The sequence below is a fragment of the Oncorhynchus kisutch genome, linkage group LG30, assembly GCF_002021735.2.
Source record: "Oncorhynchus kisutch isolate 150728-3 linkage group LG30, Okis_V2, whole genome shotgun sequence".
NCBI classification, from domain to species: Eukaryota; Metazoa; Chordata; class Actinopteri; order Salmoniformes; family Salmonidae; genus Oncorhynchus; species Oncorhynchus kisutch.
The window spans coordinates 27,376,232-27,403,564 of NC_034203.2; the positions used below are offsets into that span (position 1 = coordinate 27,376,232).

The window sequence follows — 27,333 nt, forward strand, 5'->3', positions numbered from 1 at the left end:
ATGGTATTTTTTTATCTTTTTTTAGGAAGACTGCCAGTGTTGTGATATCTAACTGAGTGGACACTACACAGTGAGAGATTCTCATACATTTCAGCTTTATACTGTAGGAATCACGGGTTGTCAATTAATAAAATGCTCTGTATCATATATATTACTGCATTCTTGTCAACAATGAACAGTGTTGCCATAGTCTTACTACCTATTGGTACACCTTCATATCCAACATGTCTGCATTCCATACATTCCATTTCCATATGATTGAAATAACAGTAACTCATCCCCCTCATGCCACCTACTGTTTTTTAAATCTTCCTATATTGTCTGTTTTGACAGTTCATTCATGGAACTATTTACTATTTGGAAGTATTAGCATATTGTAGGTAATGAACATAACATCTTGGCACCTTGTCTAACATATGGAAGGCTATATGAAAGACAATGTGTAAACACACTAACATGTTCATACAGAGGAACACACACACACACCCTCCCTCCCGGTTCCTGATAGTACCTCTGGTTCCTTTGGGGCAGGGCCTTTCCACTGTGGCTCCAGTGTGTGTCTGGGGCCAGGAGATACCCCTCATCATCCCTCCCTCACAGAAGCGCCTGGGGGTGGGAGGGATCTCTGGGGTGGTGGGGTCAGCTGTACCATGGGGGTCCTCCGCTGGTTTACCCGCCTCTCTCTCTCTCCCATCCCTGGGGTCTGCTGGAACTGTGGTGTTAACTGGGACCTTGACTATGACCATGGTGGTGGTGATGATAGTGGTGGTCTCAGGCAGGGCCGAGGAGAGGGAGACGTCTTCTATAGTTGGCACTAGGAGAAGAAGAGAGCAGAGAGAGAAGTGGAGGTTATAGCTTTAATAAAACCCAGCCTTACATTGAACTCCCTCTATACCTTTCAGACATACATCAGATATAACAGTCAGCAGGGAAAGTTCAAGGTAGTTTCAGTGTTTTAGTTCCACACCGCTTGGAGGGATGGCTGCTCTATGCTCTACTGAGTCACGTCTACTGGAGTCTACAGCAGCACTCGGGTATTACTCCACACTACTCCTACTCTCTCTGTTCTGTTAGGAGGAGGAAACCTGTAAACACTACACTATCTTAGCTATTTTAAACCTTTACCCAATCTTGAAAATAACAGGAGGACAGGTAGTGTAGCAGCATCTGCCTGGCCTGGCTCTGCTTGGCAGTGATGTCCTTCTTGAGGGAGAGTCAGTACCTTAGGCGGATTAATGTCAACAAGGAAGACAAAGCCTGTCTGCATTTGACTATTTTCTCCTCCCTTTCATCTCTCCCCTTGATAAAGCCGGCGTAAGAAAAGTAAAACTGGAATGCTCTGGGCAAAAACCATACATCAGCTATAATGCTCAGCTGCTGTATTCAATGCACAGCTATAAAGAACATCTGTGTGTGTGTGTGTGTTGTGGTCACCAAGAAGGTGTGGTCTCTAGGCCTTTTCTACAGTGTCTACCCATTTGTGTGGTCACAGCACTGTGAATGTACAGTAGAATGAATGAAAGAGAAAACAGATATAAAAGAATAAAGAGAAAACATATGCATACAGCCTGCGTATGAGCATGATGACTACACTGGCTGCCTCTTGCCTGACTGATTATATATCACAGCCACATGATTTCTAGCGCTGATAAGAGGTGGCTTCCCACAAGGAGGTCTGCTACTCTGAGAGTCCTGCAGTGCAGTCTTCAGAGGCCCAGGGAACAGGCAATATCATGCTGTCTGATGCTCCCATCATCAGACTCATATCTCCATTTCCTCCCCACCTGAATGGTGACAATGCCCACATTTAGCGTCTGGGCTCTGGAGAGACTCGTCGTCTTTGTTTTGTGTTTCTGTTTCAGTGGAATATTGAAGTTCATAACAATGTCCTGTCTGTGTCTGTCTGTGCTAAGGGGGAAAAGAGCTGAAAGTGCATAACCAACAATACATTCAATCTAGCATGACGCGGTTCTCAGAAAAAGAGAAGGGTAAAAAAGGGTCCCAGGCAGCGACACATTTCTATTTAGAAATGTCAGGCAGGATCAGTCAGCCGTGTTGCAGTGTTGTTGTGTTATGACATTTCACTCAATGACCTTTTCTCCCATGGCAGAAGCAGTGTTTAATTGGGCCGTACTCATTCCTTCATTGTGCGTCCGTCTGTCTGTCAGCCACGCACGCAATTGCTCGTTCACACATTTCTGAGCACTAAGTAACTATGCAAATGACACTGACATATGTCCAGTTTATTGTTGTGAGAACAGATGTTGAGAGGAGTTTATAATCTGAACAAAAATATAAATGCAGCATGCAACAATTTCAGCAATTTTACTGAGTTACAGTTCATATGAGGAAATCAGTCACTTAAAATAAATTCATTAGGCCCTAATCTATGGATTTCACCAGACTAGGCAGAGGTGCAGCTAAGGGCCTCAGAAGACAAAGGCCTATCTACTTGGCATCAGGCCCACCCACTGGGGAGCCAGGGTAAACCAATCAGAATTAGTTTTCCCCCCAAAAAAGGGCTTTATTACAGACAGAGATACTGGGCTGGCATGGTTATACGTGGTCTTTGGTTGTGAGGCCGGTTGGACGTACTGTCAAATTCTCTAAAACTACGTTGAAGGCAGCTTATGGTAGAGAAATTAACATTACATTCTTTGGCAACAGCTCTAGTGGACATTCCTGCAATCAGCATGCCAATTGCATGCTCCCTCAAAACTGTGGCATTGTGTTGTGTTACAAAACTGCACATTTTAAAGTGGCCTTTTATTGTCCCCCGCACAAGCTGCACCTGTGTAATGATCATGTTGTTGATATGTTACACCTGTCAGGTGGAGGGATTATTTTAGGGATTATTTTAGCAAAGGAGAAATGCTCACTAACAGGGATGTAAACTAATTTGTGCACAACATTTGAGAGGAATACGTTTTTTTGTGTGTATGGAACATTTTGGGGATTTTGTATTTCCGCTCATGACACATGGGACCAACACTTTACATGTTGCGTTTATAATTCTGTTCAGTGTAACTTCCGGTCTCTCTGTCGGTGTCTCTCTCTCTCTACCACTCTTTCTGTCCCTCATTCTGTCCCTATCCCAAGTGGCTGTGAGAAACTAAATGCTTACGGAAACTGAAAAATACCAGCATACTGAGAAAAACACTCGTACCGCAGTGTCACTATTCTCTGTGCACCAGTCTAATGTACGCTCTAGAGACTATTATAGCTATTGATGTGCACTGAAATTCTGGTTTAGTTGTAATTTGGAAGTGCCTGAGTGTGAGCCCCTGACTACCTCCTTTCTACAGCGATAGACAGATGAAGGGGGAAAAATGGAGAGAAAAAACAACAACTAAAGAAATAGAATCTAAACCACTTGTCAAAGAGGCCCATTTTCCTGTTACATTTCTCTTGATGTCTCCATCCACCGCCCGGCCACACACTACAATTTTCTTTTGATTATGATGAGCCATTTCACCAATGGCGGTTGAAAGCCGTGTGTCCTCTGCTAGCACTCAGCCCAAAGAGGGGCCATCTCAATTAGCTGTCATTTCACTCAAAAGCCTAAAGGTTCAATTCAGCTCTTTTTATCTCAATATCAAATCATTTCTGGGTAACAATTAAGTACCTTACTGTGATTATTTTTGACCGTTTTAATTTAAAAACAAACAAAAATATATTCGTAGCAAATAGCAATATCTCAAGCAAGAATTTAGCTAGGAGTGTCTGGGAGTGGTCTGAGCGGGTAGGGGAAACTGAACACTAGCTGTTACTGGCAGAGAACTGGTTTGGAACTCCTTCTTATAGGAACTAATTTACCGCCTGCTGATGTCAACAGGCAGGCCAAAACTCCCTCCCAAACAGCTCTTATACTAAAAGGGCATTATCATAATTTTCACAATTTCACAGTATAATTCCAACCTCATAAGCCCAATTCATATGGGATTCATTTTACTGGGGAAGATAATTACATAACTCTATGTGCACAAGCGCAAATCACCAGATCTGTATTTTTTCCACACGATCTCGACAAACCATTTCTGTATGGAGCTCGCTTTGTGCACGGGGGCATTGTTATGCTGAAACAGGAAAGGGCCTTCTCCAAACTGTTGCCACAACAGTTCTTGTGCTGCCGTTGTTTCCAGAAGCAGTTTGGAACTCGATAGTGAGTGTTGCAACCAAGGACAGATGATTTCTACGCGCTTCCCGACTCGGTGGTGTGAGCTTGTTTGGCCTTCCACGTTGCGGCTGAGCCGTTGTTGCTCCGATACATTTTCCAGTTCACAACAACAGCCTTTACGGGGCAGCTCTAGCAGGGCAGAAATTTGACAAACTGACTTGTTGGAAAGGTGGCATCCTATGACGGTGACACGTTGAAAGTCACTGAGCTCTTCAGTAAGGCCATTCTACTGACGTTTGTCTATGGAGATGCATGGCTGTGTCATCGATCCACTAATTTGAAGGTTTGTATACATAGTGTATGAAGGGAATACATGTTTTAACTTTCACAGCGAATGCTTTCTTTTCTAAGTTTTGTGCCAATGAATTGAACATCGGCAAATGCGTCAGTAAAATATATTGCGCCTATTTAATGCAACCCTTGCGGTTAATAGATCGTTAAGCAGCATTTACAACTGAGCTTCATTTGGGGAAATGACATGTTCCCTTTCTCATCCATAGCCTAAAAACACATCTCAAGTACAAGTGCGCTGTTTAGTTCACATCTGCAGGCTGGGGTGATTAAGAAAAAAATATCATCATATTTCTTCAATTCAAATATTATGGCGACAGTATACCAAAGATGGTTTGGTATGGTTTAGAAACTTGGGAGCCAAGCTGGAGTTATCAGTGTATCCTGTTATCACCTAGACATGTTGAAATATCTCCAGGCCTAGAATAAAAACGTCCAGGCTTCTGTAATAACTGTCCATTTATTTCAAAAACTGTCCGTTTGTAAAGAATTTATCCCATCCGAATCGTCCTGTGAAATAACAGACATTCTGGGGTAATAATTACATAACAAAGTTCTCTAGTAATACCATAGAGATAGATAGAGGACTAATCGTTGTATCTGTGCCATTATAGCGCAGCGCAACTGAGGAAATCTCAATTTTGAAGTAGTACAATTTGTTCTTCATGATTGGCTAATCCCTCCTGGTGACATGCTTGGACATGACTCCAAACAGGGTCACCAAGAGGGATCAACCAATGAATTTGGAAGTCTCACCCAGTTGATTACATTAAAATGGTGGAAGCCCTCAATGGAGCCCCCTTGCTAATATGGCCTTTTGGCCACTAGAGGCCTCGATCATTCTCTATGACTAATACTAGTCCAGTGCGAATAGGGCTACAGTGTGAAAAATATAAAAACACAGGAAATCACGTTTTTGACTGCACTGGGCCTTTAAAGTCTCTCTTGGTGGGAGGCAGAAGCCTAGGACACTCTGGGTGGCATATGTTTAATCTGTGATAAATAACACGAGGTGCTCAGGGGCTGAGCAGCAGTAGATTTTTTTTTAGGAAGTTCTGAAAACTGAATAGAAGTAACTAGATAGAATGGAATCAAGTGCAAGACACTGGGAAAGCAAAGGGAATACTGTCCACTGAAAAACATGTCCAAACTAGATACAACTAAATAGAATGAACTAGACAGAATCCATCGCAAATAGAAGGGACATTTGAGGATGGAGGAAAGGGTTAATTAAGCATAAGTAATACTCTTCACTAAAATTCAAGATGATAAATGAAGATAAAGTTCCACATTTGAACATCTTTCCAAAAATGAAATAATAATTAAATAAACCATGAAAAGATGATCAGAGGCATAGCTATGCTGTTTGTCTAAGATAGCTATTTCCGTTAAAGGCCTAGTCTCCCCCCCACCCCCCCCCCCTCATAAAAGCCAGATTTCCCATGGCTCTGGAGTCTAGACATGTTTGCCATTATCTCTGAAGAATTGGGAAAACGACGTGAAGGTTATCTAAGAAAGTTTGACAGGGAAACAGCATAATAATGGGCTATCACCATCAGTGTGTCTGTGGTCTGGAAGAATCAGACATCTTCTGACTTCTGCAGAAACAACTTATTTCAGTCTTTACCACAATTTAAGGTTTGTTTTGAAATCAATGATTGTTTAAATGAAAGGGTTGATTAAATAGTCGACCGACTGAAAGTAAATGTAAAATACCGAGTGCCACTATATCAGCGTAACGATATAGCCAAATAATTAAGCTAAGTCTCAGTGCACTTCCAAAACTCAGAATCCTCCTAACTTCAAACTTGAGGGCGTTATGACATTATCTTAATTCACACAGTATTTGTCTAAGTGTGAATCTGGCCACCTACGTGGACTGCAATAAGAAGACAAAACAGCCTGTACCAAACTGTTGGACGTCATGCCAACGCACCACCATCCTACACTGCAACGCCATGAATAAGGAATGGTGTGAGGGTGAGTGTGTCTGAATATCTCCAACTTAAAGGAAGTAAACAGCAGTACTTGTGAGCCACAGTTTTGGTGTTGCTTTTTTGAAGATCCCTACGCCAGTAGCTAATGATAGAGAAACAACAACACCCAGAAGACATGAATATTACATTAGTTTGTTTTTATGCAGTCTCGCCCTGCTCTGCTCGAGCCTATGTGAGGCGCTTATGTGAACATCGGTCCTGTGTAGCTAGTAGCTTCGGTAATGGGTCGAAGTGAACCACCTGGTCACATACGGTAGCCTTTTTATACTGCCCTGGGAAGATAGGTTTTTCCAGACTTTGCCTTTAGTACAATTTGGAATAAATGATGGGTCTTCCTGGCAGAAATGGGCAGAAATTACTGCCATCACACAGTGGATGAAGTGAATAAGTGAAAGGTGTCGGTTGTTTTCTTCCTAGTGTGTGCTTATTGCCTGTATTTAATGGACTATGGCAAATACCACGTCGAGCATCGGAGTTGCATTGCTGTGCGCGTTCTTGACACTTGTTCTTAAAGATTAGGAGACAGAAAAAGCCCTACCACTGCCAACCAGACAGGTTCTGGAGCTAAGTGTTCGGATTTACACGAGTTCAAAATGAATGACACCTCATACCTCCGGCAGGGACACCAGCCCATGGACCCACTTTGATAGAAAAAAGGAGGTGGCTAGCAGCACAAGCAAAAAACATACTGTATTATTTCATGTTCACTTCAGCTATCAACAGCCTCTCTTCCAGTTCTTTAAATGTCCACTTGAACAAGTCAAAATATTACTATCCACTAATCATGAAGTCAGACTCATGAAGACTTGTGCCATGTCAACAAGAGGAACAAATGGAGTTGTTCCAACCATCCGCTTGGCACCTTGATCCAGGATACACACACCTCGACCCTGGTCAGCATGAATCTCCTTGCTGATGTGTTAATTCCTCCTGATTCACCATGTGGCATGGACCAACACATGAGATCTGGGTAAATATTCCCATTGTTTCTGCGCTTCTAAGAGTAGAAAGCTCCAAAGCCTCACTGTGTGTCTGTCACAATACAATGTATTAATGAGCCCAGCAAGTGCTTCTTCATCATGCCACACTTCAATGTTTAAAAAACACCTAAATCAATATGCATAACTGAGTTTTATAAGCAGCCATATTGAATGAGCCGAATGTAGATATATTAGCAAGGTTTGTAAGGCAGAATAAGATTTAAGCCATTAGAAGATTTAAGCCACTTACTAGCCTTTTCAAAGCTCATGTACAGATATAGTATCTTCATTTGATTACCCTGTTGCAGGAGAACTTTGCTGCAATTCAGGAAACATAAGACTAGTGTACTTGAGGTTTAAAAAGGCTTCTGAACCCCTACAAAAATATAAATTAATTATAATCCACACAATAATATACATTTCCTGTTGCTGCAGGATTACTTTCCAGCTGTAGCAAACTGTCTGAAATGAAGATCCTACATCTGTATGCAGTGGCATGGTCTTCCTTCTGCCGGTGTCGTCGGATCTCTTCATGTGGCTTAACCCGATAGTTCTCCAGCGGCACTGCTCCTCTCATTGAAGCCATGAATTTAACGCTCAAATTTAATGCTTCTCAGATCAATGCTACCTCAAAAGCAAATTAATGTTCTCCCTTCGTTACTTTGAAATGCTCCTGGCAATTATAGTCTCCCCTGATTAGTCTTTTGAATTCACTGGACCGAGACCCAAGTCGATGTCTTTGAGGCATCTCAGACAATACCTTCTAAGTGTCAATACAAATGTTGTAATGGGCGACACCAAGGGATGCATTTTATTGGCACGTCGGAGCAAGACAATCTCTTAAATAGTGAGTCTTCTTCTTAGGAGTTCGAACCATCAAAATATTGATCACTGGTGTGGTGTCTGTGTGTTGAGAACCTGTGTGTTTAAACACTTATATCCCTGTAGTGAATTCAAATGAATACTTGAAGAGTGTTCAATATATCTTTGAGGAATTAGACAGGTATCAAATACATGGGACATAATAACACAAAAAAAGTATTTAAAAATATATATACAAAAATACTACATAAAGATAAACATTATACAATTACACACACAAACAAGTTTACATATACCTTAGCCAAGTACATTTAAAACTCAGTATTTCACAATTCCTGACATTTAACATTCCCCGTTTTAGGTCAGTTAGAATCAGCACTTTATTTTAAGAATGTGAAATGTCAGAATAATAGTAGGGAGAATGACTTATTTCAGCTTTTATTTATTTCATCACATTCCCAGTGGGTCAGAAGTTTACATACTAATTGAGTGTATTTGGTAACATTTGCTTTAAATTGTTTAAGTTGGGTCAAACGTTTTGGGTAGCCTTCCACAAGCTTCCCACAATAAGTTGGGTGAATTTTGGCCCATTCCTCCTGACAGAGCTGGTGTAACTGAATCAGGTTTGTAGGCCTCCTTGCTCGCACAAGCTTTTTCAGTTCTGCCCACAAATGTTCTATAGGATTGAGGTCAGGGCTTTGTAATGGCCACTCTAATACCTTAACTTTGTTGTCCTTAAGCCATTTTGCCACCTCTTTGGAAGTATGCTTGGGGTCATTGTCCATTTGGAAGACCCATTTGCGACCAAGCTTTAACTTCCTGACTGATGTCTTGAAAAGTTCCTTCAATATATCCACATAATTTTCCTACCTCATGATGCCATCTATTTTGTGAAGTGCACCAGTCCCTCCTGCAGCAAAGCACACCCCCAACATGATGCTGCCACCCCCATGCTTCACGGTTGGGATGGTGTTGGCTTGCAAGCCTCTCCCTTTTCCTCCAAACATAACAACAGTCATTATGGCCAAACATTTATATTTTTGTTTCATCAGACCAGAGACATTTCTCCAAAAAGTACAATCTTTGTCCCCATGTGCAGTTGCAAACCATAGTCAGGCTTTTTTACGGTGGTTTTGGAGCAGTGGCTTCTTCCTTGCTGAGCAGCCTTTCAGGTTATGTCAATATAGGACTCGTTTTACTGTGGATATAGATACTTCTGTACCCGTTTCCTCCAGCATCTTCACAAGGTCCTTTGCTGTTGTTCTGGGATTGACTTGCACTTTTTGCACCAAAGTACGTTCATCTCTAGGAGACAGAACGCGTCTCCTTCCTGAGCACTATGACAGGTGCGTGGTCCCATGGTGTTAATACTTGCTTACTATTGTTGGTACAGATGAACATGGTACCTTCAGGCATTTGGAAATTGCTCCCAAGGATGAACCAGACAGAATGATTTTTCGTGGCTAATTTCTTTTGATTTTCCCATGGTGTCAAGCAAAGAGGCACTGAGTATGAAGGTAGGCCTTGAAATGTATCCACAGGTACACCTCCAATTGACTCAAATTATGTCAATTAGCCTTTCAGAAGCTTCTAAAGCCATGATGTAATTTTCTGTATTTTTCCAAGCTGTTTAAAGGCACAGTCAACTTAGTGTATGTAAACTTCTGACCCACTGGAATTGTGATACAGTGAATTATAAGTGAAATAATCTGTCTGTAAACAATTGTTGGAAAAATTACTTGTGTCATGCAAAGTAGATGTCCTAACCGACTTGCCAAAACTATAGTTTAACAATTAATTTGTGGAGAGGTTGAAAAACTAGATTTAATGCCTCCAACCTAAGTGTATGTAAACTTCCGACTTCAACTGTATGTATGTATGTATGTATACACATTATATATATACACATACACATTATATACACATTATATATACACACACACACATACCTACATACAGTGGGGCAAAAAAGTATGTAGTCAGCCACCAATTGTGCAAGTTCTCTCACTTAAAAAGATGAGAGGCCTGTAATTTTCATCATAGGTACACTTCAACTATGACAGACATAATTATTTTTTTTTAAATCCAGAAAATCACATTGTAGGATTTTTAATGAATTTATTTGCAAATTATGGTGGAAAATAAGTATTTGATCAATACTTTGTTATATACCCTTTGTTGGCAATGACAGAGGTCAAACGTTTTCTGTAAGTCTTCACAAGGTGCACACACACTGTTGCTGGTATTTTGACTCATTCCCCCATGCAGATCTCCTCTAGAGCAGTGATGTTTTGGGGCTGTTGCTGGGCAACACGGACTTTCAACTCCCTCCAAAGATTTTCTATGGGGTTGAGATCTGGAGACTGGCTAGGCCACTCCAGGACCTTGAAATGCTTCATACGAAGCCACTCCTTCGTTGACCGGGCGGTGTGTTTGGGATCATTGTCATGCTGAAAGACCCAGCCACGTTTCATCTTCAATGCCCTTGCTGATGGTAGGCTTTGTTACTTTGGTCCCAGCTCTCTGCAGGTCATTCACTAGGTCCCCCCCGTGTGATTCTGGGATTTCTGCTCACCGTTCTTGTGATCATTTTGACCCCACGGGATGAGATCTTGCGTGGAGCCCCAGATCAAGGGAGATTATCAGTGGTCTTGTAGGTCTTCCATTTCCTAATAATTGCTCCCACAGTTGATTTCTTCAAACCAAGCTGCTTACCTATTGCAGAGTCAGTCTTCCCAGCCTGGTGCAGGTCTACAATTTTGTTTCTGGTGTCCTTTGACAGCTCTTTGGTCTTGGCCATAGTGGAGTTTGGAGTGTGACTGTGAGGTTGTGGACAGGTGTCTTTTATACTGATAACAAGTTCAAACAGGTGCCATTAATACAGGTAACGAGTGGAGGACAGAGGAGCCTCTTAAAGAAGAAGTTACAGGTCTGTGAGAGCCAGAAATCTTGCTTGTCTGTAGGTGACCAAATACTTATTTTCCACCATAATTTGCAAATAAATTCATTAAAAATCCTACAATGTGATTTTCTGGATTTTTTTTCTAATTTTGTCTGTCATAGTTGAAGTGTACCTATGATGAAAATTACAGGCCTCTCATCTTTTTAAGTGGGAGAATTTGCACAATTGGTGGCTGACTAAATACCTTTTTGCCCCACTGTATACACACACACACACACACACACACACACACACTACCAGTCAAAAGTCGACACACCTACTCAATCAAGGGTTTTTCTTTATTTTTTCAACATTGTAGAATAATAGTGAATATCAAATTTTATTTGTCACATGCACATGGTTAGCAGGTGTTAATGCGAATGTAGCGAAATGCTTGTGCTTCTAGTGCCGACCATGCAGTAATATCTAACAAGTAATCTAACAATTTCACAACAACTACCTTGTACACACAAGTGTAAAGGAATTAATAAGAATATGTACATATAAATATATGGATGAGTGATGGCCGAACGGCATAGGCAAGATGCAGTAGATGGTATAGAGTACAGTATACATATACTGTATGAGAAGAGTAATGTAGGGGAAGTAAACATTATATAAAGTGGCATTGTTTAAAGTGGCTAGTGATACATTTATTACATACATTTTTGCATTATTAAAGTGGCTAGAGTTGAGTCAGTATGTTGGCAGCAGTCACTCAATGTTAATGATTGCTGTTTAACAGTCTGATGGCCTTGAGATAGAAGCTGTTTTTCAGTCTCTCGGTCCCAGCTTTGATACACCTGTACTGACCTTGCATTCAGAATGTATGCTGGGTGAACAGGCAGTGGCTCGGGTGGTTGTTGTCCTTGATGATCTTTATGGCCTTCCTGTGACATCGGGTGGTGTAGGTGTCCTGGAGGGCAGGTAGTTTGCCCCCGGTGATGTGTTGTGCAGACCTCACTACCCTCTGGAGAGCCTTACGGTTGTGGGCGGAGCAGTTGCCATACCAGGCGGTGATACAGCCCAACAGGATGCTCTCGATTGTGCATCTGTAAAATTTTGTGAGTGTTTTTGGTGACAAGCCGAAATTCTTCAGCCTCCTGAGGTTGAAGAGGCACTGTTGCGCCTTCTTCACCACACTGTCTGTGTGGGTGGACCAATTCAGTTTTCCTGTGATGTGTACGCTGAGGAACTTAAAACTTTCCACCTTCTCCACTACTGTCCCGTCGATGTGGATAGGGGGGTGCTCCCTCTGCTGTTTCCTGAAGTCCACGATCATCTCCTTTGTTTTGTTGACGCTGAGTGTGAGGTTATTTTCCTGACACCACACTCTGAGGGCCCTCACCTCCTCCCTGTAGGCCGTCTTTCGTTGTTGGTAATCAAGCCTAGCACTGTAGTGTCATTTGCAAACTTGCTTATTGAGTTGGAGGCGTGCATGGCCACGCAGTCATGAGTGAACAGGGAGTACAGTAGAGGGCTGAGAACACACCCTTGTGGAGAGTATTGAGGATCAGCGGGGTGGAGATGTTGTTTCCTACCCTCACCACCTGGGGGTGGCCCGTCAGGAAGTCCAGGACCCAGTTGCACAAGGCGGGGTTGAGACCCAGGGTCTCGAGCTTAATGACGAGTTTGGAGGGTACTATGGTGTTAAATGCTGAGCTGTAGTTGATGAACAGCATTCTTACATAGGTATTCCTCTTGTCCAGATGGTTAGGGCAGTGTGCAGTGTGATTGCGATTGCTTTGTCTTTTGGAGTGGGTCTAGGGTGTCCGGTAGGGTGGAGGTGATATGGTCCTTGACTAGTCTATCAAAGCACATAATGATGACGGAAGTGAGTGCTACAGGGCGATAGTCATTTAGCTCAGTTAGCGAAGTGAAGACATCAACACTAAGGTATGAAACAACACATATGGAATCATGTACTAACCAATAAAAAAGTGTTCAATCAAATATATTTTATATTTTAGATAATTCCAAGAAGCCACCCTTTGCCTTGATGACAGCTTTGCACACTCTTGGCATTCTCTCAACCAGCTTCATGAGGTAGTCACCTGGAATGCATTTCAATTAACAGGTGTGCCTTGTTAAAAGCTACTTTGTGGAATTTCTTTCCTTCTTAATGCGTTTGAGCCAATTGTATGTGTTGTGACAAGGCAGGGGAGGAAGAATGTATTTTACCAAAAAGGCTAATTCCATATTATGGCAAGAACAGCTCAAATAATCAAAGAGAAACGATAGTCCATCATTACTTTAAGATATGAAGGTCAGTCAGGACAATGACCCAACACCTCCAGGCTGTGTAAGGGCAGTTAACCAAGAAGGAGAGTGATGGAGTGCTGCATCAGATGACCTGGCCTCCACAATCACCCCCAGCTGTAATCACTGCCAAAGGTGATTCTAACATGTTGAATACTTATCAAAATTAATTAGTGGTTTATTTTCCATGAATAAAAAAAAAGTTTCTTCCACTTTGACAGAGTGTTTTGTGGAGATCATTGACTAAAAAAAAGACAATTAAAACCATTTGAATTCCACTGATTAACACAACAAAATGTGGAAAAAGTCAAGGGGTATGAGTACTTTCTGAAGGCACTGTAGGCTGTTTGTATAGTAGGAGAAGACACATTGGTGGTATTGTACTGATTACTGTTCTCTATAAAAAAGCAGAGAATTGTAGCGATTCGGTTCTTCAAGGAACTTTAACTGTGGGGCCCCATGAATCTTAATGGACTAAATTAATTTCCTCTCTGCGCCTCAAGTGCTTCTCAGTATCAGTGAGAGATGTTCTTTTAGCACCATTAGATCACCCTGCAGAACAGGTTGTTTAATCCCCATCTATACTCTCTCTGAGAGGCGCAATAAATCCTAATAGCGGTGTAGTCAGGGCAGTTAAAGGTGTAGATCTGAGCAACCTAATAAACATGAACCAATTTCTTTCATGTGCCTGCCTGTGCCATTCACAATGGCACAGGCAGAATCTTGCTGTAGGCACAGCCATGCTTCTCTATTTCCCTCCCTCTATGAGCAGCTAAGGGCTTTTGTTCTCATAAAACTTAACTTAATGATCTGCAGAGGGCAGTTATGAATGCAAATACATTGTACCTGTATGCATTCAAGTTTCAATTCCAGCAGCAGACCCGTAGCTGGAGCAAGGGTTCTTAAACTCATGTGTAAACTCAACAACTATGTAGGCTAGTGTGTGGCTGTGTGGTTTTCATCATTACATCTTTCGCATGCAGTTAAGCCAGTGAGAGTTTGTGTGTCTGTTTGGGCTGACCCCAATTATTCAGCCGAGATTTTGTTGTTGAGGAATATATTTTTTTTAAACAAAAAAAACAGGTGTCTCCTGTGCCAGAAAAATAAATAAAACAATTTTGTGTGTGTGTATATATATATATATATATATATATTTTTATAGCAGAGGAGACACCTGTTTAATTTGCGCACATCTCAGTGAACTAATCCATTGCGGAAGCCGAGACTAATCCATTGTGGAGGTACAGTCCAAGAAGAGGGGGAGTGTGGCCACACAATGCATGTCTCTCTCCAGAGTGTGCCCTCTCCCGACAATGTGTGTACACTCATTGTTCCATAACTTCATTGTGTGAATTGTTAGTGTCCATCAATTCCCCATTACATGTATCACTAGTAGTACATTTACCGTTAATTCCTATAATTTCTAATCTACCATTTGGGGATCTGATAGTATTCCGGATTGGTTTAATGCAGCACCATTAATGAGCTGTGGAGCTTCTCAATGTAATGTTTTCTTTACCTCAAACAGCAAGCAAATTAAGTCTATTTTTACATTAATTGAAAATGACAATTCCTCAATGCATTTGAAAAATCTTTCCATAACCACTCATCGTGAAAGGGAAAAATGTAATGCTCTGATCCAGTGGAAACGTCATAAAATAGGCCTACCTGAATAATTCTTATCCCTTGCGCAAATTACCTACAGGGATGTCTGTCCCGAGCTCACTGGCGCAGGAAACTGTATGTTGCAACCGGATGGACCCAAGTTAATAGTTGATACAATGTTTCAAATTGGTTGCAGACAGGCCATGTGTAGCCAATGTGATTTATAGGATATTTACTTTTAATCTGGATATTTTCTACCTGCAGGCTGCATTGTTTAGGCTATTTTATTGTTTTTATTAGGCTTTATGTAGGCTATTTTTACATAGTTGGCAATGGCAATAGAACCTACAAACCTAAAAAGTATAATTTTCATTTAGATTTGAATAGAATTTTGATTAACCACTTGACAATGATATATGAAGACGTTATTATAAATTAAATGAAACTGTTCCACAAAAATGTTCATATGAAAACAATTACCGGCACGCAGATCGGTAGAAATGGTAAGATAAATTGGCCTCCCACATGAGAAAGTTTGCCGTCTCCTAGTGTAGCCTATTACCGGCAACATCAGGAGAGTAATGGCAGAATCTGCAAAAGCCAGCAGGAGAGGGAGGAGGATGGTCGGGACAGGTTAAGGTTTCAATCTTCTGGTCTTGATCTCCCTCTCGAGTCATTTGTGTCTTGTTTCATCAAATATTGAGCTTAAAGCATCAGACAAGCTCAATGCATATACAGTTGATTTTATCAAAACACATAGGGTGTGTCTATAGAGGGAAAAATACACATTTTAACATTTTGACCAATTGATCGGTCGAAAGAACAGACGACTTTCAGTTGACAAAGATTTATATTAGGTCTGGGACAGCCCTAGCGTCAGTTTTTGGCATTTGCGTTTGCTGAAGCATTAGCTAAGAGCAGAACAGAGTAAAGCCGCTTGATTGGGAATGCACTGCCATGCTGACTTCTCTCCTCTCTGTGTGGCTGTTATTAGGCATGAAGGGGAATTATGATAATTCACTTGTTAATTACATTTACATACATCTTATCCTGAGCAGCCAGAAGAGGCCGTTTGCATGCCAATTCGGCAATGGAGAAACAACTTAAAATTCTAGTATCTGGTGTCTATCTATTCTACATGGTGTTAATTGACTGCTTTGGTTGGGTTGGGCACACAGAGACTGAACCTCTAAGACCGTCATGAGCTCAAGGCTTCTGTCTGTCTGTCTGCCTGTCTGTCTGTCGCGTTGACACGTGATCAGAGTGCAGGAACATATGGTATTCATGGCGAAATTGCCCTTGCACACACAGGTCAGGGATCACATTTCCTTTGGGAAAAATCCTTAACATTAACCTATACACTGGAATGCCAACTAACTGGATATCGCTTTATTTTCAATATTAATTTTCTTTAAAATCAGCAAAAATGTGAGAACTCAGTCAGAACTTACTCTTGTGCAGGGGGCAGCACTGTGGAACAACTTGAATCCCCAATGGCAGCGTGGTAGCATGTTCCCCCAAAGTGACTAGACAGGTACTTAGCCTAGCGTTTAGCGATAAGGAGGAGGCTCCACCCCAACACGTCACAGCATCATGGTATAGAGTTGATAGTTCCTTGTTGTGCAGAGCGTTAGCAGGGACTTAGCCTAGCTCTCAGGGATAAGGAGGCTACAGGCAGGTAATTACACCCATTATCAGACACTGTGATGTAAGGGCCCTGACTGATGACATGCACGTCCGTCTCCCCTCAGACACTTCACAGATTCATTTAAAACCCTACAGCGTTTGACAGGATCATCAGCCGTTATTGATATCTTGATCGTATTTTTTTCTCCTTTTCAACAGCGCTCAAGTCATTCTTCTAACCGTGTCATCCGGCCATGATTCACCGGTGTTACCGCCATCTAGCCACATGGTACTTTGACTCTGCGTTTTAACACCGACCGCCAAGCCATAATATTATGGAGATTGTCTCAATCTAGGGTAAATGAGGGGCCGTCAACGAACGGTTGATGGGGTAGCCATGGCAACAGATGTCCGAATCGGCTCCAAAGGCAAGGCAAGGAAAGTGGGATAACCTTCTGTCATACTGTATGCAATATTTCAGAATCCCATTCCAGGGCATTATAAAAGGGAAGTTCACAAGGCCACTGTTCATAAAGGACTGGGATAAGACCTGAGATTAGAACATTTGATAGGGTCCAAGCTTCAAGTGGAGAGGGACTTCTTGAGCTTGCCTTATGGTAATAAAGGAAGCAGGGCTTTATAGCTGATGCCTTGTGCCAGAGTATGAAGGCTCCTGAGGGAGTTATACCACGTTCCAAGGTGAATCTGTCATTTTCTATTTACAAATGAGGTCTTTCCCCAGGACAAACACAATCTCCTATTCTCTGAATCACACTTGAATTGTGTTCAAAATTAAAAATCAGTCATCTGTGACTTCCCATGCAGCAACACACACAGGAATATATTCAGCACCTGACGCAAATACAACACAAAGGGCTGAATCTCAACCTGAAATATGTGCATGTAACTCAGTCTTTTTACAGAAATCCTGTTTTGATTTCAATGAGAGGCTTGCTTGAAAATTCAATGTACACATACAGATCTCAGATCAGGATTCATCTGAAACAGGCCGTACTGTGACTGAGGCTTACCGTCAGCAGGGTCTTTCTCAGCGTCATACTCCAGGTCGTAGCGCAGGATGTAAAAGTTATTCCACACGTACAGCTGGTTATCTCTGGGGTTGTAATCCACAGCAGCGATGTACTGGTACTGGTTGGGGAACAGGATGTCCGTGTACTCTCCCTGGCTTAGCTTGGTGTTGTAGATGTAGTCGATGTGGCTCTTGGCCGTCTCGCTCTCGTTCTCCTCGTAGGTGGACCGCACCACGTGCAGCACGCCACACACCATGAAGGCATTGGAGGCGGATCTCTTGTCGTACGCCGTCTCCCAGGTGGCCTCGAAGCGGAGCGTGTAAGGGTTGAGCTGTGAGATTACGATTCGTCCGTTGTTTTGCTCCGTTGCGTAGATCACCCACAACCCCCGCTCGTCGACACCGAGGTCTATGTCCGTCTTGCCGCCCCAGCGGTACGGCGAGGTGTCGTGATAGTTGGCGTTGGCAACAATGGCCTCACCACTCTTGATGCGCGTGCGGAGATCAAATTTCACAATGTTGCGCGTGCGCTCCTTGTTAAAGAAGATGGCCCCGTCGTAGGCCACAAAGCCCGTGCCGTCAACACGATGTGGGAGTTTATAGGTCGTAGTCTGGCGGCCATTTTTTAAGTCCTCCAGGGAGGCATACTCAATAAGGGTGTCAGTGCGGTACGGCGTCCAGGGCATGAAGAAGACCTTGTCTCCTGCCTGCAGGGGGTCTTTAGACCACGCCCCCGCCTGTTGCTCCACCTCAAACACAAACGTGGGCTCCCCCACCTCCTTCAGGGTCCCGGGACAAATGAAAACTAGTGAGGGACAGAGAAACAGAAAGATGGGTTTAAGTTTTTAAAAAATATGCAGAGTATAAACAGATATTTCATCACGGTATGTAGTGTGTATATTGTATAGTTTTCGCTGCTGTCCAAGTAGAGTGTGGGACAAAGATGAGTGACAGTCATTTAACTAGTGTTTAGTGCTATTGCTTATGAATAGAATGAAAAAAATCAAAGGTGAAGCCAAGAAAATGATGTGCAAGAGTGAGTAAAGGACTTGCTTCTTTATAGAGTTTGTCTGCCGTACACGTTAACTGTGTGGGACCAAACAAATCCAAAAAGTCAAACCAAAGGAGGATAAACCCTGTAAATGCAAGACATGTAAGGGATGGGAGAGGTAGGGATGAAGTGTATACTGGAACCCTGGTTTTAATTGCAACTTCTACCTGGCATCAAACAGTGACACTGACAATTGTGTAAATGGCAAAACCGCACATGCTTACTGAAAAAGCACACAGAAGACAGAATGATAAGGGATAAGACTTGTGGAGAGAAGCAAAACAACATTCTGGATGGAGGAGGTGGCAGCGAAGCTGGGGTAAGATGAGAGTAGGGTTTGGAGAGGAGACAGGACAATAACAGCAGAGGTCTTTGGGCTTCTTGGGTTTGGGGTTTTGTTGGGCTTCTTTCAGTTTTTGCCAACCTCACTCTCCCATATCTGCCAACAGGTGACCATCACACATGTACGTGTGTATTATAAGCATTTGTGAAATGTAAATGTCTTTTTTTTTTGCATATCCCAACTCCCCGAGATACCCCCGGAGGGTGGGGTCAAGTCGAGGGTCAGCCATTATCAACAGTGACCCTGGAGCAATTAGGTTTCAGTGCCTTGCTCAAGGGCACAGACAGATTTTTTACTTTGTCGGCTCAGAGATTTGAACTGGTGACCTTTCGGCCACTGGCCCAATGCTCTCACTGCTAGGCTACCTGATGCACAGCATTATTTGTTTAGCTTGCTACCGAGCTCAGTACAATGCATATGATACTGTATGATAACATTTATGCATTTCTGTATTTGAGAGCTCTAGCTAATAGTTTTTTATAGTTAGGCTTGGTGGTAGCTTAGTTATGTTGTTGTGTCAGACTATGTCATTTGAATTTAAATGGGAAAATAACCCTCTTAAAATGTCTTCACATGCTTGTGAATTGGTGTATCTGTATCATGTTGTATTATTGAAATGTATAATGGTTTAGATGACAAACTGCCTTCATAGCATTCTTCCAAACTGTCTACTGCGAGATTTGAGGTACTAGAGGTGCGTAGGGAGATGTAATATCTGGTGACGTACGAGACCAGCACTGGTAACATGTCTAGTGAATCTGAACGGGCTCCATCTCTCAAACCTCAAGGCTGCTTTTACAAATCGGCTTTGAAATTCAAATTGTCTCCCAGAGTTGCAATCAACACCTTATGGGGGTTTGGGGCAGGCGTTTTGACAAGAGGCAATCAGGAGGGAGGAGACAAGAGGGAGGGTTGTATTGAACACCACATTACAGGGAGCTGGGGAAGGGTGGGGCTGGGACAGAGGGAGGACTGCACCACTCATTTACCTTTTTGTTCCACTTCTATTTTAGGCATTGAAAAAGAAAGAAAGCAAACAAGAAAGAGTGCAAGAGGGAGAGAAAGGTTATCGTGAGTCAACTACCAGCTAGGCTACATGAGTAGAGAAGGTTACAGGATATGATCGATAGAGGACCAAGAGATGGCTGTTTTGGGGGAACAAGAAAAAACAGCAAACAGAGGGAGATTATCAGACCCTATAATATGGAAGCATACAGGTTAGGGCTGGAGACAAACTACACAAATTGTTCAACCAATCACGATTCCATGCTTTTCTAGCCATCAAAATAATATTTGTTTTGCCTGATTGCATCAGTAATAAACAGGCCGAATTACTGTCCAAGTGAATTGTTTGACATAAAGAAACATTGTACTGTCTCTGAAATCACTAATCAGTTTAAAATCAGATAACATTCTTAGAGAAACAGCAAAAGGGTTATTTCTGGCAGTATTGTCTGGGGCGGTATTTACTCAAAAACTTTATAGACACAAATCTAAATTCCGTAGTCCGCTTCGCCCACACACAGAACATTACTTGCCAATGTTACAGGCACAATTTCCCGAATGAGCCAAAAAATACAATTGCAAGTGAACAATGGCTGACGACGAGCAACCCAATAGAGTTCCTTCATTAAAGCAGTGAAGCAACAAACGGAAGAGGGAAAAGATCCTACGAGACAACTACGGAACAAGAAAGACTGAAACTTAGAAGGAGAGAGAGCATAGAGGTTAATACAGAAAAGATACAAGAGGGGACGGAAAGTTAGATGAGAAATGGAGAAGAGGTCAAAAACTAAATATTATTTCATGAAAATATACCGTAACAGCAACAAGAGTCAGATTATTATTTTTATAAATACATTTACTATTTCATTTAAAAGATCAGCTTTTCATTGTTTTATAACAGACAGAAAACAAACTTTTACACACAGATAACACATATCCCCCCCCCCCCCCCCTCCGACAGGACCCCCACTTAATAAGTAAAGGATCTAATAAACCTAACTACACATTCAAGAAAAAACAGATAGTTGCACAGCATCATTACATGCTGAATACTTACTATATGGGACACATTCATACTGGACCTCTAGGTACTTGTAAGTGCCAGGACAAGGATCAGGGAAGACATCAGAGCCAGTCACAACCACACACTGGGTACGGTTGTTGCACCTGGAAAAGATGGATCAAACATTTCAGCAATGACACAAACTACTATAACATCCCCAGAGTGGTATTAGAATGAGAGAGACACATGAATAATACATAGCCACTTCCCTCTTCCCTCCACACACTCATTCAAATCCAGTTTGCAGTATTGCTGTGGTGAAGGATATGAAAATCATATTAATCCGAGCAGGGCAGTAAATATACTGTACTGTTGATGCTATTAACAAGTTGAGGGGGGGAAGAAGAGAATAAATAGAGGGAGATAAATAAAAGAGAGAAACAGTAAATAGATAAAGAGAAACACACACACACACACACACAGTAAATAGATATAAAGACACAGTGTGGATGAGGAGTTGAGCTGAAGAAAGGAGTATATTATGGGATGTTCATATATATGAGATGAGAATATCAGCCTTATCAGTTCCAGCCACTAAGCACCACTCACCCACACAAAGAGCAATTAAAATGTGCACAACAGGCGGCTGCAGAGGGTAATTGGCTGAAATGACTGTTTCTAGTGGGTCACAGGAAACACATAAGTCTCATCAAGTGAAAACCTTGTACAGTTTATCAAGTGTTGCCCGTGTATTTGTTATGGGAGACTCCCTGGCCTTTGCTATGGGAGTTAGTTATTTGCCTCATAACTTGAAATGACCTTGGCTATGAAGTTTTATGTACTACTCTTAAAACTGTTACAACTGTGTGTGTTTGTGTTTGTGAGTGAAAGATGGAGGGGGAGAGAGAGGGGAATAGAATAACTGATTTTGTGTAAATATAGGATGAAATTGGCCTCACTTCAATCAAGCTCTCTTGAGGCTGAGGGATTGAGAAGGCATAGCATCAACAGCAGCCGCAGAGGCATCCCAGCTAGCACTTTTGGTTCCTAGGAAGTTGTGAGAACGTATGCTTTTGGTTTCACATTGGATGTGGAAACGAAGCCATAAGTTTCATGGACAGAAATGATAGGTTATTTGGAGGTTTTGAATAACTTCCTTAAAACTAACTGAACGTTTCAATAAGACTTGACTTTTTAAACTCCAAGCACAGATCAGACACTTCCATAGGCATTAATCATGCAAACATTTATTTTGACATGGTATCAGTGAGATTCTAACCTATAGTCTTTTGTTCTCCATCTATGGAATTAGGCCACTGCGTCACCAGGATGGAGCTAGCATGCCATGTTTTTTACGCATACAAAGGTGGTCATTTTAGTCTATTTAAACAGACCCCATTTCAAAAGAAACAAGCACTCATTAAGATCAGGTGTGGTCAATTATTGGGGGCAGCTAACACACCTGAACACACTTAGAGGATAGAGAGAGAATATTGTTACAGCCCTTGGTTCACTCTGCTGTAGCTCTACTTTCACATCATCTGCTCATTTATCACTCCAGTGATAATCTGCTAAATTGTAATTCTTCGCTACTACGGCCTATTTACTGCCTACCTCATGCTTTTTGCACACACTGTATATAGACTTTCTTTTTTTCTACTGTGTCATTGACTTGTTTATTGTGTTAGTGGCTTGTTTATTCCATGTGTAACTCTGTTGTTGTCTGTCACACTGCTTTGCTTTATCTTGGCCAGGTCGCAGTTGAAAATGAGAACCTGTTCTCAGCTGGCCTACCTGGTTAAATGAAGGTGAAATTTTAAAAAAATAAATAAAAATGGTTGATGCTAAGAATGGAATGTATACATTCTTATAACGTTCTGATTGTTAGTAACGTTTTTTTTATGGAAAGTTTTAACGTTCTCAGAATAATTTGATAACATGAATTTAAATAGAACCATTGAACTTTTAGGAAACGTTCTGTTAAAGTAATGAAATATCAAGAAACTTAAATTTGATTTGTTTGAAATTAACTTATGTCATGCTCGTAAACACAAAAATATAATAACAAATATAAAAAGTGACAGGAGGAACAAAGTCGTATGGCTTTGTGTGTGCGCATGTCGTCAATATGCATGTGTGTGCATGTTATATATGTGTTGGTGCATGTAGTGTGTGTGTGTGTGTGTCAGTCTAAGTATGTGTGAGTGTGTGGGTAGAGTCGGTGCAAGAGTTATTTTAAAAAAGGGGTCAGTGCAGGTAGGGTAGCCATTTGATTAGCTATTTAGAAGTCTTGTTTAGCAGTCGTATGGCTTGGGGGTAGAAGCTTTCCAGGGTCCTGTTGGTTCCAGACTTGGTGGACTGGTACCGCTTGCCGTGCAGTAGCAGAGAGAAGAGTCTATGGCTTGGGAGTCTGACCATTTTTTCTTACTGCCTCTGACACCGCCTGGTATAGAGGTCCTAGATGGCAGGGAGCTCAGCCCCAGCGATGTACTAGGCCATAATCACCACCCTCTTGCAGTCGGGTGCCTTGCCAGTTGCCGTACCAAGCGGTGATGCAGCCAGTCAAGATGCTCCCAAATGGTGCAGCTGTAGAACGTTTTGAGGTCCTGAGGGCCCATGCCAAACCTTTTCAGCCTCACGAGGGGAAGGGGCTCTGTCGTGCCCTGTTCTAAACTGTTTGTGTGTGTGGACCATATCAATTCCTTAGTGATGTGGACACAGAGGAACTTGAAGCTCTCGACCCGCTCCACTACAGCCCCATCGATGTGGATGGGGGCGTGCTCGCCCCTCCGTTTCCTGTGGTCCACAATCAGCTCCTTTGTCTTACTGATGTTGAGGGAGAGGTTGTTGTCCTGGCATCACACTGCCATGTATCTGAACTCCTACTCTTATCGTCGTCGGTGATCAGTCCTGCCATGTGCTGAGAATGTTCCAAAGCCAAGCAACTATTCTGCACCCTTCCCAGAAAGTTGTGGGATGGTTGTATGCAAAATACCCAGAGGACAACCATGCTCTCACCAAGCTCTAAGAAGCATGTGGCTCTCATAACGTTATGTGCTAGCTGGAAACAGTTATCCATTACAAAAAAAAGCTGAAAGAATTGCACACCGTTTAGTGATAAATATTTGAGAAGGTCAAATGCAAAGTCTCACAAAATCACAGCTGAAGCAGAAAGCCTAGCTGTCCCTCAAAAGCCGAAAAGGAGAGCTTTCAGTGTGACAGCCAAAGTAGAAATTAGGTTGTTATCAGACCTGCCATAAAACTTCCCTGCAGTGAACCAGTAACCTTGTAGGAAATCCATGTGTAGTTATAATTACGTACAGATAAGAAACGCATACGTAAAATGCTAAGAGTTTATTAACCAGCCACTCGCTGCCTATTACTGCCTGCTTATAAGTATGTGATTAGCATTGAAATATTGGACAATTACATCCAACTTATGTACGGCCGGTAGGCTAATCAATTTTTTTCTCCCATTACGTCTCCCTTGAATCATCTATTCTACAATAGCAGCCGGCAGATCATCTTCGTCATCATCATCATCGTCATCACAATGACATTACAGGAGGTTTTTGGGGATGCAGACAAGACAGTGGCATCTGATATGTGAGCTACAGTCATCCACTCCCCTCCGTCAGAAAATATTAATTATGAAAAATGTCATTATCCCCCACCCAGGGCTATTACCCTGTCCTACTCTGAGGGGAGAAATAGCGATGACAGGGAAAGAGTGTGAAAACCCCTACAGACCTTTCCTTGCAATTAATCTGTAAGCTAGCTTGCTACCGTTTTATGTTTTTTTCCTCCAATGACACCAGAAATGATGAAACCAAAGAAGTTCATTTATAGACATGACTCGTGTGTTAACACTAATTTCTCTCCTTTGAAACAGTGATTATTTTCATGTATCATATTTTTCTGTTAATCATCATATTTGTGTGGTTTTTGTTTATGACCAATTGGCTGATGGGTTCTTTTTAATTCTTCAAATACTTAGTAAACCGATAGTGGCATCCATGGTCACGGACAAATCCCCACCATCATTTTTCTCTTCTTATGAGGTGTATTTATCTCCATTGTTTCAGCCAACCTGTGTAAACACATTGCAAATAGGCTCACGATAACTCCTGATAAAGTTGGGCAGCGATATTCAGAGCTTAAATAGCCAAACTGATTAGTCACAGGTATCAGGACTAATAAAGCCAATGCAACAGCCTGTTTTACAAATGGTGGGCCTACCACATGGATGGGCATTCATAAAATTCCATTGTGGGCCGACATGGTAGGCTACACCCCAGTAAGCATGAGCCAACGTTTTTTTTTGTCCTGGCAGACCGGACATATTTTTGGGGTCTTGTAAAAACGGTAGGCTTACCACATAGATGGCTATTCATAAAATAAAAGTTCATGCAACACTGTAGGCTACACCTCTGTAAGCACGGGCTGATGCTTTTTGGGTGTCTTTTTTTGGTGCAGTCCGGACCGGCCTGGATTTCCACATCCACGGACATTGGATTTTGGTTCGGACCAAATCTGAAACAATCAGACGTCTATGTTTGATTTAGATTTTGTCCGGTCTGGACCGGCCTGATTTTGGACAAATATAGATATTTATAAATTACGTCTTTTCAACTTTCATTCAAACCAAATACAAGCCTGATTTCAACATCTGGAAAATACACATTTTCAACTTTAATTCAGAACCGAAAATGAACCCGATTTCAACGTCTGGAAAAATTTCCTTTTCAACGTCCTGGAAAAAATGTATTTTAAACCTACAGAAAATGCTTATTTTCACCTTTCATTCAGAACCTAAATTGAACATAACTTAAACACCAGAAAAATACGTCTTTTCAATGTCATTTTGCTTACTGGGACTATTCTAGTTCTGTGGAGGCAGCATTTTTTTAGTCTCACCTAGGGTGGCAGAATGGGAAGAACCGGCCCTGTGCGTGCGTAATGGGAGCGCACTTGTGCGCGGCTGTATAAGTAATACTTTTTGCCGCCTGTTGGCCTGCAGAACTATTGTTATGAACATGTCTATTCATTAATAGAAAGTATACCTGCTTTGAGGATAAGCAAGGAATGTTTAAGATGTGAATTTAGACAGAATATGCAAATGTGGGTACAATGAAGGTGTCTATTACATGATTTAATATGCCATATTTGGGTAAAGAGCTCCATGGTTAATAGTATGGTAAATACTGAGTGGCTATAGGTATAAAGGTACCTGTTCAACCTAGTGCTAGTGTAGTGTTCTAGCTCTAGTATATAAGCGGTGTGGGGAGGCCGTCCATAGCCTGGTATACCCCAAACTGCTACAGTATAGATGGTTTGACAGGGTAGGCCTGATTTCATTTAGATTCCAACCGGTATTTTGAGTCTGTTCGTTTTGTAAATACCTTTGGAGATTATGTAAATAGTAATTGAATTTCGTAATTCAACTGGAACCACCTTTCACTGTTAATAAACTGGACACTATTGTGCACCTGATCCTGCTGCCTCCTGCTACTTACTGCCCTTAAGGCTGCTCCAACAACCGGTCCGTACGACATGGGGTCCTTAAATACACACCGCCGGGCTGGGGCCGGCACAACAGCAGAGTTAAAGTGATGAAAGCAGCCTAGTGACTGTACTGTAGCTAAATGCCCTGGGAGAGTGTTACTAATATAAATGGTATTATAAGGGGGAAGGGGTATTGCTTAGGGCGTTGGGCTGGGCCGTGTCAATGTTGGAAAAAAGAAGCCAAATGTTCATGTGACTCTTTGGGTCCTTTTGAGATGGACCGGCTGGCTGGCTGGCTGATTGTGCAGCTGCAGTGGTACTGGTGCAGGAATGCATAGACCATATGGTCTAGGGTTGTTACTAATGACCCCCTGTCCAGTTTTTAAAGTCTAGAGTTTCACAACAATACCCCCCAAAAACCATCTGATTATTGAAAGACAGGGAGGTGTGGGTAAACTGTCTGTTTTTTTGTCCACAAGTTGAGTATGTGACAAAAACGCTAGTTTATTAGGGTTACCACCCAAACCAAAACCACTTGTTTTCATTTGCAAGTTGTGGATCCAGAATTACTAGACTGGACTCTAGAATATCGTGCCACCATACATCCATAACTAACTCCAGGTTTTATTTGTGTAACGAGACCTCTCTGTTCTATAACCTTTGAAATACAATATTCTAGGCCTTGGGTGAGGTAACAG

At 42.0% G+C, this 27,333-nt stretch overlaps 1 protein-coding gene across 13 annotated transcripts in view; it reads right to left on the bottom strand.

Moving 5' to 3' along the window:
• The window catches only part of LOC109875133 (adhesion G protein-coupled receptor L2), a 127,340-nt gene that overhangs the window by 48,805 nt on the left and 51,202 nt on the right, over positions 1-27,333 (bottom strand). For 8 of the 13 annotated variants that reach the window (XR_004206370.1, XR_004206369.1, XM_031810351.1 and 5 more), the window contains exons 4-7: positions 21,185-21,294; positions 20,112-20,126; positions 17,730-18,533; positions 512-814 (exon numbers count right to left, since the gene is read on the bottom strand). Coding sequence is in view for 11 of the 13 variants with exons in the window: in XM_031810351.1 (XP_031666211.1) it covers positions 512-814; positions 17,730-18,533; positions 20,112-20,126; positions 21,185-21,294 (1,232 nt within the window). In the remaining 2 variants the exon portion in view is untranslated. The remainder of the gene's footprint in view (positions 1-511; positions 815-17,729; positions 18,534-20,111; positions 20,127-21,184; positions 21,295-27,333) is intronic. The other 5 variants (XM_020467348.2, XM_031810349.1, XM_031810355.1 and 2 more) reach the window with 1 other exon arrangement.